General features: G+C 52.6%; 4 protein-coding genes across 4 annotated transcripts; 1 reads left to right on the top strand and 3 right to left on the bottom strand.

The window, feature by feature from the left end:
* Nucleotides 1–1,538: 1,538 nt before the first annotated feature.
* On the bottom strand, nt 1,539–3,669 carry NCU04941 (hypothetical protein; the record flags this gene model as incomplete). The annotated part of the gene is made up of 2 exons (XM_954296.2): nt 1,539–2,870; nt 2,951–3,669. 2 exons carry the CDS (start codon nt 3,667–3,669, stop codon nt 2,333–2,335), a joined length of 1,257 nt encoding a protein of 418 aa, XP_959389.2. The 3' UTR covers nt 1,539–2,332.
* A 24-nt stretch (nt 3,670–3,693) lies between these two features.
* On the bottom strand, nt 3,694–5,468 carry NCU04940 (reticulon-4-interacting protein 1). Its single transcript, XM_954295.2, has one exon. The coding sequence runs from the start codon at nt 5,211–5,213 to the stop codon at nt 4,170–4,172; it is 1,044 nt and encodes a 347-aa protein (XP_959388.1). The 5' UTR covers nt 5,214–5,468; the 3' UTR covers nt 3,694–4,169.
* Nucleotides 5,469–6,421: 953 nt separating this feature from the next.
* Nucleotides 6,422–8,072, top strand: NCU04939 (hypothetical protein). Its single transcript, XM_954294.2, has 4 exons — nt 6,422–6,724; nt 6,815–7,203; nt 7,270–7,633; nt 7,707–8,072. The coding sequence occupies exons 1-4, from the start codon at nt 6,470–6,472 to the stop codon at nt 7,809–7,811; spliced, it is 1,113 nt and encodes a 370-aa protein (XP_959387.2). The 5' UTR covers nt 6,422–6,469; the 3' UTR covers nt 7,812–8,072.
* Nucleotides 8,073–8,141: 69 nt separating this feature from the next.
* NCU04938 (choline dehydrogenase) lies at nt 8,142–10,157 on the bottom strand (the record flags this gene model as incomplete). Its single annotated transcript, XM_954293.1, has 1 exon — nt 8,142–10,157. The coding sequence occupies one exon, from the start codon at nt 10,155–10,157 to the stop codon at nt 8,142–8,144; it is 2,016 nt and encodes a 671-aa protein (XP_959386.1).
* Between the last annotated feature and the right edge of the window lie 1,100 nt (nt 10,158–11,257).

Here is an 11,257-nt window from a genome sequence, read left to right as displayed (position 1 = left end):
TGGGAGCTTTAGCTCTGACTCGTGACTTGATCGGAGCGGAGTTTGTGCCGCAGGATGACTCTAAGGAGTCGTGACGGGGATATCCCGTTCGGGGAGAGATGGCGTGAGCGGACGACATGTGCCGGGATCGGAGGTACACCAATAGTACCTAGGTGTCATATTGTGAGACATGATCGTTATTTGAGTGTGTTATGGGCGAGGCCAGGGAATTAGCCGGTGATGCATCATCCAAATAAGCTACAAGCTGGAAGACAGGCACCAACGTTCGAACTAACATTTTCATCGCTTGATTTTATGATTGACTGTTAAAGACAAGGCGAGTGTCCCGTTGATACCTCTAGAATGGCTTGATAAGTCTGTAGAATAGTATACCATATACCCCAAGAACCAATACAGATGCCCGACCACGATAACAACCCGCACCGACAGCCGGTGACATTGGAAGATAAGATCTAAAAAAACACTCTGATAGGTTGGCACTCACCTCTAAGGTATTTGTGGGCAGTTTCTCGAGTTAGTCGTCAAGGTTTACGCAAACTCAGAGGTCAGAAGTGGATTTTCATGACAGTAGCTTTAAGAAGTTGAGGCTATTCGGGACCAATCAGGGCAATGTCCTCAACGAGGGTATGGAGACTGGGAGGTGGAAAGTGGAAAGTACTTCCGGCTGTCGGGCAAGCAGAGAAGGTACCTCTGCCGGTGAGATGTCTTCTTGCCTTTTCGCAACTCTCACCAAACCTCGTGGGAAGGAAGACATCGTAAACATTGGTCTCGCGAGTTCTAACGGAAAGTGACAAAACTTCCAGTTGGCGTCGTTCTCAAATAGTAAGGTAGGTAATCTTCCTCTTCGACAGCAAAAAGTTCTGTGAGGTTAAGCCTGGCAAGAAACCAGTGTCAAACCCGATCTTCCTTTTTCACCTAGTACGTACCTACGCTAATTACTCAACGACGGTAGGTTTTCCCATGCCGAAATAGCCGATCCGGCAACCGGACGACTAGCGCGGTACATACCAAAACCGGGAGGAAACATGACGGACCAGCCTCCGGTCGGCATCCATTCTTCAGCTCCCCAACCCGCCCGCTCGAGGACCATGTACACAGTACACTACAAACATTCACACACCATCGTTCGATAAGTGCCCCTGGGCAACACTCGCTGAGTGTGTATCCTGGCCTTTGACCGAGACTTGCCCGAGCTTGAAGCCATTTAGCATCAATAGAGGTAGACTCCTCCCTTCCCAGCCATCTTCAGATTACAAGAACATGTATATGGCTACAAGCCGTTATTCCCGGCATCTCCACTAGCTAGGTAGTGAGTAGCTCGCACCTCGCTACGTGCACTTGCTCGTCGGTAGAATGATGTCTGAATTCTATATCCTCTGTATGGAGTTTTAGTCTGAAAAGGGGGCGGGAGTGGAAGTTCAGCCTTGATCCATGAGCAGCTAAACATCTGCTTTCCCCATGGATGCGTGTGCGGGTGCCAGCCTCGTAAGTCAGAGTTGACTTTGGTTCTAGCCCTTGCAGGGAGTAACAAGGCTGATTAAACTTCCTGATACGGCTGGATGGATACCTAACTGGACTGGAGTATAAGTATGTATAGACTACATGTAGAAGACCGTGCCGTGTTGCTTCATGATTACCATCACGGGTTGCGGAAGAGGGATTGAAAAATGTATCCAGGTTAGAATAACATGGCTACCCGATACATGATGAACTGAAATTTCCTTCAAGACCAAGTTTTCCAGACAATCTGGGTCCCTATACTACCATACCGTGGAAAATATCCAACAACGTGTTGATCCCCCAGAGAAAGGAAATTCGTCAATGGAATCTGAAGCAACAGCTTAATACCGAAACGAGGCAGCTCCAAATTCGCGCTGTTCGGTCCCTTGATGCAAAGATAACTACAGGCGACCTTGATGATGTTTTCGATCCTGTAGGGAAACGAGGCAGCAGCCTGTCAAGACTACCGCTCAATCATCCAAGCAGCATTTTTATAGGAAAAAAAGAAAAAAAAAAAAAAAAAAAAAGAAAAGAAAGAAAACCAAATACTCAACTAGATACCTTGCCCGATCTCGGCAGTAATCTGTCATCCCAATTTTTTCTGTGTTTCCATTCCGTCAAAGCAGCCCCAATACTGACACCCCAACGCTGCGTACCACCCTCGCCACCGGGAGTCCGGTAATCCGGGACTGATGCTGGTACATGTGTAATGACATGCATACTGTAGTATCTAGTGTCTCGATGCACTGATATTTCCACACTCGCGTGCTGCATGCTACTAACTGGGCACGTGAATGAACACGCGGAGGAGGATGGGTAAAATGCTGTCCTCTCAACTCCGCCTCTGCCTTTGGCCTTGGGGTTCGGGCAGCTGATTCGGCCACGGATTCGCCTGGGGCTGATAGAAAACCGGCCTGTGGGGCGCAACCATCAAAGGCTGCCATGGAAGGCCACGCTCATGCTCGCGATTGATGAGGGGATTGTGATGCTCTTGGCGAGGTTGCTGGTGAGGCTGGGCGTTTTGCTGAGGCCTAGCCCTAGCTTGTTGGTAGTGGTTAATATTGTTGCTGTTGTTTTTAGCCGCGAACTGAAGGGGATTCGGAGCGCGTAAAGCCGTATTCTCGAGCGTCTCCAGCTCCTCCTCCATCTCCAGCTCTCTTGGCCACTCCCGCCGGCGTAACTTGTCCCGCTCCAACTCCAGCCTCCACTCTCGGTCCAGAGACCGCCACTGAACGTGAAGTCTACCCAACATGTCGATGAATCCACGGCGAGGACGCTGCGGCTGCTCCAGTCTCGGGGGTGTGACATGGATGGCGTAATCTTCTGGCCTCCAACAGCTTGGGTGCCACATGTGGCGCCGGTCATCGACACTGCCATCCTTTGGTCAGCGACGTGGCTCATCAGAGACGAGGGGTGGGAAGGGAGTGACGGGATGAATGGGTTGACCTACTCTGACACGTTGGAGGCGCCACACCTGTAGCAAAATGACGCGTCACATTTACACTTAATTATGTGGCAACCCTTGACCAGCTCGACCATGTATCCACACACCGGGCAGAGTTTCCAGCCACGCTTCTTGCCCAGAGTGAGCACCTTGAGCGTATCTTGGTCTTGTTTACAAACCAATCTTGGGTGGGAAGCCTGACGGCAATGCTTGCAGGTGCTGGCGAAGCACTTGGGACAAAGGCCGAGATCACTCTTGATCAGGGCGGGTTTGATGAAACTACCACATTGACGGTTGGAGCAGTATAGCGGGTCGGACGTGGTGAGCTCCTCAACCATGTCTTCGTACGCCTGCTTTTCGTCTGCGGACAAGGAGGCACCTTGGTAGTCTTTTGTGTCGAAGATCTTGCCGCAGCAGCGGAAGGGATAACGACCTTTCATTGCACTGCGGATACCCTCGACGAGGCAACCGCCGCAATAACCGTGGTTGGAGGGGTTCGAGTTCGATGAGTCGTCGGAAGGAGAGGGAGGACAAAAGTAGATAAGCTGATCCGCAGGAAATTCGTCCATGCAGACGACGCATTCGGAGTTTCTGTGACTCTTGAGAGGCTCGACGGTCGTGGAAGTGACAACCATGTTATTCTTCGTGTAAAAGGATGTTGACAGCTGGTCCGTTGGGTCTTTCAGCGTCGTGGACTTAATTCCGCCTTTGCTGCTCCTCCGCATCTTTGTTTGAATTATTGCCCAAGATGCGGAAACGCGTTGCCTGAAGCTCACCATCTCCGGGAAGGGGGGTTTCTGTCCCTTCTCTCGATGTGGACGAAATGGGCTGTGGAATATCTGATTCGCGGAAATCGATGTGGAAATGTGGCTTGATGATTAACAGCTGCCAAAGAAACAAAATGGCAATGCCAAATAGTCCGCCTGTGTGGGTTTTGACAATTACACGGACGTTGTTCTTCTGTGCTATTCCGTCTGGGGGCTCCTTTACTTATTGGAGCAGAGTAGATGGCGAGTATGTATCAGTAGGCTTGTCCAGTTTCGTACTTGATGGAGGTTGCGACGAGAAGGAAAAGGGTCTGATGACATGACAGTAGTAAGGAGCTTTATATGACAGCTATGGTTACTGCCTGAACCATTGTGCCCTGCACAAGTAACTTGTCCGCAGAGAAAGCGGGGATGCTGCAGAAAAGACCGATTCCGGCAGCAAAGGGACCACCTGTTCCTTATGCACCCTTTTCCGAAACGTGAATGACCAGCTTGCCATGAGTCTTGCCCTTCCTGAGGTCCCTGAAGGCTGTCGGGACATCCTCAAAATCATAGGCATGCTCGACTACAGGCTTGATTTTGCCCTCTGCGACCATCTGGCCGAGTATAGCCAAGTCTTGGTGTTGATCGCCCATCAGAGTGTACAACTGAAACTTGCGTTTTCCGCCACCGAGAAACGAGGGTCTTAATAGCCTGGACATGGTTGAAGATAGGGCAGCCAAGGACACAGGCCCACCGACCTGCACGAACTTTCCATCGGGCAGGAGATAGTCATCGCCGGCCTTGTACAGTTCCGCCGGAAGACCGACATTGTCGACAGAGAGCTTGAAGACCTGACCGCGCTCTTTTAAGGCCTGGCAGACATCGACAGCTGTATAGTCAATGATGTCGTCGGCACCCAGAGCCTTGCATTGCTCGGCCTTGGCGGCAGAGCACGAGACGGTGACATGGCAGCCGAGGGCCTTTGCGATTTGGATGCCAAAGGAGCCGACACCACCGGAACCGCCATTGAGGAAGACCTTGTCGCCAGGCTTGACGTTGGGGGCAATGGTCTGATAGGCGGTCAATCCAGCACAGGGCAGAGAGGCAGCCTCGTCAACATCAACACCCGAGGGCAGGGAGGCACAAGCATTTGCGCTTGCCACAATGTACTGGCCGCAAGCGCCGTGCTGAGTAGGGGCTTGTCGGCCAAAGACAATCTCGCCGACACGAAAGTTGTCGACGATGTTGGTGGTCTTGACGACGCGGCCGCAAAAGTCCCAGGCGGGAGTGGCAGGCGTGCGAACGACAGCACGGCCCAGATTCAGGGGCAGTTCGGCGATCTTGTAGTCCGAAGGGTTGATGCTCGCGCTGAGAACCTCAATGAGCAGCTCCTTGTCTCCCACACGCGGCGAGAGGGTGGGCACGGGAACATCGTCCTTGAGCACCAAGTTTTGTTCCAGGCCACCCGTGGTCTGTGAATACTGCCAGGCGCGCATCGTCGGGGGGATTTCGGACGCCATGGCTGAGTGATATGGGTCGCGAATCTGGTGATGAATGATGTTGGTGTTTATCGACTGTCACTTTGAGTGGGGTACTTATTGTTAGTGTCAAGCTGACGCGAATGCTGCAGTTCTGGTGGGTTGTATGTGCGCGCGCAATCGAGAAACAAAATCTGGAGTTTGGGAATGGAAGATTGTCGGTCGCAGTTGAATGCTATCATAGCCTGGGAAGGACATGAAAAAAAAGGAAAAGACGGCAAGCTGGATCATTTATCGTAACGCGTCCCGTGGTTCAGTTGTCGTCGATACTTGCCTGGTTAGTCTACTACTATGTACAGCTGAATGCCAAAAGCGGTAGGATGCACAGACCATCATGACCTCATCACTGGCTTGATGCGTGGGCGGGGATATACACAGCATTAGCAGAAAGAGCCTATCAAGAGGTACCTCTTTGTTTCTAATCATCATCACATACAAACAGTTGATGCTCTACCAGTGTCTTGTAAAGAGAAATTGGAGACACTTCTAACTGCTAGCTATATTCATGAACTACTCCTTATCGTTCTTCTATCACAATGCCAAACATCATAGGGAGTGACTCGCAGACACAAAGTCACCAACCATAGGCTTTACGGTTGATGGACTGCTAACTGCGCTGCAGGGCGACAGCCGCCCGAGCTGTTAGCGGTATAACTGATTCGTTTTACTCGCCGGCCAGCAACTCCTCCCAGGCACCTAACATCAAACGCTCCCCGTCCACAGTCAGTTCCGTTTTTCAAGACACAACCGCCGAAACCAATGACCTTCGATAGGAATATCAGATTATGGTCACCCGTCGGAAAGATGCCAAAACGTGGGATGTGTACGGCCATCACAAGCCGCTGGCGCAGACCCCCCGGCTGCTGATACAGAGTCCACGCTTCATGGGCTCTCAGCCTTCCATCTTATCCCAACGGAAACACGATGGCTCAACTTGACAATGTATGTCGATCGTCCTAATCAGTGATTACGTCCAAGTTGCGCTTACAATCCGTTTGGGCAGATTATCTTGACTTTGAAAGTTTGATACCATGTTTGTACCCAAAGACCGGACGAGATGCCGATTTTCTTCGCCCTTGCGAAGCAAGCAACATTGTCAGTGCTTCCACCACCACATGGTAGTTGGGACGATACAGCTTCCCGCAATGTCAACAACACCCCTCTCTTCCCCCCGATCCTCACCCGGTTCTCTTCCTGAACCAGGTTGAACTTTACCTCCGCCATCTCGCCCACTCACAATGGACCTACAAGACAAGGGATACAGCGCCAGAGACCTTTTGGGTGTCAACTTCGGCTCGTGGGCTCTCGCGTTCACCGCCGTCGCCCTTCGTGGCTACACGCGTCTCTGGGTCAGGAGGGACTGCTTTGGGGTTGACGATATCCTAATGTCCATGTCCATGGTCTGCTTCACGGTATACGTTGCCTTTGCTATCACCGGCATTCACCACGGAACTGGTCATCGTGACAATGACTCAACTGTAGAAGCCAAAAAGGTATGTGCCGCACATCCCCCCTGACTCTCATTTCACCCAAGGGCCAAGGCCGACCGAGTTCCTACCTAGCTAACCTGATGGCGTTCTCAGTTCTGGTGGGCGTGCTACCATGCCTACACCGTCACCATCCTGTTCGCCAAGCTATCCGTCAGTTGGTTTCTGCTACGCCTTACGACCATCAACAAAATACACAGACGCATCATTCATGGCGCCGTAATAATTACAGTCTCTAACAGCATAGCCTTTATCGTTTTCACAATCTTCCAGTGCAAACCGATCTATTACTTCTGGGATCAATCACCACCTGGTGGAAAATGCGTGAGGTCCTGGGTCATTCTCGCCGTGGGATACACGTGCAGCGTCTTCAACATCATCACCGATCTCGTCTACGCGCTGCTCCCAGCTTGGATCATTTACCATCTCCAGATGAAGCTCAAGACGAGGATTGCTCTGATGATACTGATGGGCATGGGATGTCTGTACGTATTTCATTCATCCTACCCTCTGACCCAAGTCAGCAGCGACTAACTTCTAGGGCACTATAGCGCAAGTTGCGCAGTTATAGCCCGCATGACATACCTCGACGAACTAACCGACTACCAAAACTCCAACTTTCTTTTCCTAACGGCCAACGTAGCTATCTGGTCCAGCGTGGAACAAGGTCTGGCCATCACGGCAGGTAGTCTCGCTACGCTGCGCCCGCTAATCATCAAAATTGGCCGCAAGCTCGGATTCGCCAGCGCTACGTCCGCGTCCGCAAACGGTATTGAGTTTGGCCCGATTGGACCTCCGGGGTTGCTTAGGGAACGCACAAACTCCATGTTCTCGAGGAGAGGACCGTCGAAGTCTAGAGGTAGCAATGCTGTGCTACTTGAGACGGAGACGGCGGTGCCCTTTGATGGGGCGCATGTAAGTCTAGGTTCTAGGGGAAAACGAAGAAGACTGAACGAGGAATGAGGCTAACCCGGATTCTGATGAGCAGTACTCCAGACACGTTATTGTTACGAGATCCGTCGACAAAGATCCGTCTTTCGAAAGAGATTGTGGTCAGACGGATTCTACATCTTCATGGCCCTTGAAGCCGTAGTCAGTTGATCGCTTTCGCTCCCTGTTGCTTTCATCAGCGTAGCAAGCGAGCGACTGCCCTTTGATTCAGCGCGGTCACAATTAGTCTCCGTCCATGACGAGTCGCAATCCCCCGCATTGGTCTCTCTGTTTCGTTCTCATCTTCCAGAGTCTTTCCAACGGCCTTCAGGAGAACTTGAACGAATCACGATGGCTTAGACCGTGCCGACTTCTGGAGGGGTAATTAATAGACACGGAACAGTACGATCCTATTTGGACTTTATTTGGGATAGTCCCGTTGTCTGCCATGTGCTTGTCCTGACCCTGTTCTCAGATCTTGATGAAACACATGCTAAACTCTCCAGTAACCATCATCCACTTCTTCATTTTCCAATCCCTCCAAAATATTACACGCCGCCTTCTCCGCCACCATGTACGTACTAATCTGCGTAAACGTGCCCGGAATCCTCGGATACACGCTCGCATCCACGACCCTCAGTCCCTTGACCCCCCTGACTCTAAACTTACTATCCAACACGGCCATCGGATCCCCATCGGGCCCAATCGGGCAGGTCGAGCTCGCATGATGACCCCACGCGTCATCTATAATATACTGATCAAGGTCCTCATCACTCTGTATATCCGCCCCGGGCCTAACCTCCTGCGTGCACACGCCCGACCTCCTCAGTGCGTCGCGCGCAAGACAAATGCCTTCGCGCATCGCCGTTAAATCGGCCTCGTAGTCGCCCGATCCATACTCAAAGTAGTTGAAGTTAATCTCGGGAGTGTCCAACGGATCGCTAGAGCGAAGCGTCACAGTACCAGCCCTGTTGCGCGGGTGCGCCTTCAAGATAGCCCACGTCCACCAGTTATGCTCGGCAACCAAGTCCACCGAGTAACCAGGGTAATAACCAGCAAAGTTGAGAGGCCCGCCAAAAGTAAACAAATCCCAGTCATCGCCCTCCGCCGCGCTAGACTTGTACAGCATGACAACTGGTACGCCGTTGGAGGCATAAGTGCCGCGGTTTCCCATGACAGGGTTCTCCCACCGGTCCAAGCACGGATCGGTCGTATTGTCGAACAGCAGGAACGTGCAATTCTCGAGCACCGTCCAGTCCTGGGGCACCTTGACGTTGACGCTTATCTCGTAGTGGTCTTGCAAGTTGCCCCCTACTCCCGGCAAGTCGACAACGACGGGAATGCCGAACTTGGTTAACTCATCCTGCGGACCGATGCCCGAGAGTTTGAGGATCTGAGGCGAGTTGTAGGTGCCACCCGAGATGATTACTTCGCGCGAGGCCTTGGCAGAGCCGGGCGTGCCGTTGGAGTGCTTACCTCCATGCTTCGCGTGCTTGGAAGAAGAAGAAGAGGAAGAAGAAAGGGGAGAAGCGCGGTAGAGATATTCGCCGTCGAGGAATTCGACGCCTGTGGCTACTGGTTCCCCTGTCTCATCCCAATCGGTATCATCAAAAGTGATTTTGGTGACGAAACAGTTCAAGCGCACGTCGAGCGGGTATTTTTTGCTGCCGTCGGGGTTAAGGGCGTCGCGCACGGCGACGACAAAGTCACGACTGCCGTTGCGGGTGCCGTTCCTAGTGCTAATGGGAATTCCGTTGTAGCTCGGATCATGGTCGCGGGCAATGGTGTCGGCGTTGAGATCATTGGTTGCGAGGGAGGTGAGACTGATGGGTGAATCAGTGGCGTTGCCAAGGGCGTAAGCGCCGCCGACGACTAGAGACGAAAGTTCAGAGTCCGGGGTGGTTAAGGTGGGAAGCTCGATGGAGAGCCAGCCGTCCTGGCCGTGGCCGTAGTAACCACCCTGAGGGTAGTTCTTGTCCTCCAAGGCGATGAAGTGCTGGCGCATGTTGTCAGGCAACCAGCCATCGTCACCGGTCAGGTCGGCGATGTACTGGAAGTCGGACTGGAAGGGGTAGACGGCAAGGAGGGCATTGTGGGCGGTGCAACCACCGAGGGTGCCGGCGCGGGGGTAGAATGTGCCGAGCATCTCGGCGCCCTCGGGCGGGGACAGGCCGGTGTAGATGGTGCCGTTCGGTAGCCGGTAGCTGGTCTTCCAGTCACGGGCCTGTTGCTCATCGTCGGGGTAATGGCGAACGTAAAAGGCCCAGGACAACTTCTCGTCCTCGGTAGCCCGGGTGCTGTAGGCCGGGACTGTAACGTTGACGTTGTTGCCCTGGTCGTTACCCGCTTCAATCAGAAGGGTCTTATGGCCAGCCATGGCTAGGCGAGCGGCGAGAGGACCGCCACCGGCGCCGGAGCCAACGACGATGTATTCATAGCCGGTCAGCTCGACGGCTAAGGCGAGAGGGGTGGCGGCCAAGGCTAGGCCTAGGAGATGATGAAAGATCATGGTAGTGTCGTTTCTCGCTCGGTTTCTGCAAAACCCGGAGAAACAAAAGAGTGTGATGAAAGAGCAACTTCAGCCAGCTCGAGCCGCGAGGAGGCCATATACTTATACTATGGTGACTTATGCCAGAGGAGGAGATTGGAAATCAATGGTCAGCCACACCACAACCACGCAGCGATGACTGGCTGTTATGGAGTTGGCACAGGATACAACATCGGTGTAGCCATGCTCCCCGTATCCGACAGTCGTGCAGTTGCAGGCTGTGGCAGGTCCTTCATCTCGCTTTTTGGATGGAGCCTGGATTCGACGGTAATGCACCAAGAGTTGTTTCCAAGCAGGCAGGAGCCATGTCTAGGCGGGGAAACATGATCGCCAAGTTTGGTTCCCCGGTTTCCCGAACCAGATGCGGGAGGTGAGAGCATAGGGGCGCAGTAATCGTCTTTCTGGCACACTCTCGGGGAGATCTCGAGTAACATCATTCACGACCAACCTACTTCCACAAAACAACATCTAGAGGCACTTGGTGAAAGTTTGAACTCTTGAAGCTCCGTCCTTTTGGATGCTGTCAAGACATACTAAGGAATTGACTCCTTCAACAGTTCGCGTGTTCAGTCACGGCCCAGGCCACAACGAAGACATTGCCCTTCTCGTTCCGATACTCCCACTTGGGGCAGTGACGATGCAATGCCGTATCCCTGTTTAAGCGCCAGGCAGATGACAAAGATCTACCAGAACTATGCCGCGCGCCTCTGAATCTAAGCACGCACATGCCATGGGGGACATATGTATGTCCGGATATCTGCATCAATGTCCGCAAGAGGGGGTAGAATAAGGGGGGAAAAAGGGGTACATGATGCCACCCCGAAGCATTATCAATTCGAGTCTTCTTACAATACCTATGCTTATAGACTAAAGGTACGCTTGATGTCCCGGTCAGTTGGACCTCAACCCCCCCGGGTCTGTTTGAGTACATACAGCCCGCCCTTATTCTGCTAGCTGCCTGCACAGATCTGCCTGCCCTCTGTCCGGCGCTCAAAAGGGGATATCTTGTCACCTGTTTCGCGAGTTTCTACGGCACATCACGGCACCGGTGAGTTGAAGAT

Source organism: Neurospora crassa, linkage group IV (assembly GCF_000182925.2).
Source record: "Neurospora crassa OR74A linkage group IV, whole genome shotgun sequence".
Classification (NCBI taxonomy): Eukaryota; Fungi; Ascomycota; class Sordariomycetes; order Sordariales; family Sordariaceae; genus Neurospora; species Neurospora crassa.
The sequence above is the reverse complement of the archived record's forward strand: the minus strand, read 5'-3'. Positions and strand labels throughout refer to the sequence as shown.

Excerpts from the sequence above, each read along its gene's own strand:
- NCU04939 (XM_954294.2), top strand. The coding sequence starts at position 6,470 with ATGGACCTACAAGACAAGGGATACAGCGCCAGAGACCTTTTGGGTGTC. Across the intron at positions 6,725-6,814 it reads CAACTGTAGAAGCCAAAAAG|TTCTGGTGGGCGTGCTACCA; the intron begins GTATGTGCCGCA and ends TGGCGTTCTCAG. Across the intron at positions 7,204-7,269 it reads CTGATGGGCATGGGATGTCT|CGCAAGTTGCGCAGTTATAG; the intron begins GTACGTATTTCA and ends AGGGCACTATAG.
- NCU04940 (XM_954295.2), bottom strand. The coding sequence starts at position 5,213 with ATGGCGTCCGAAATCCCCCCGACGATGCGCGCCTGGCAGTATTCACAG.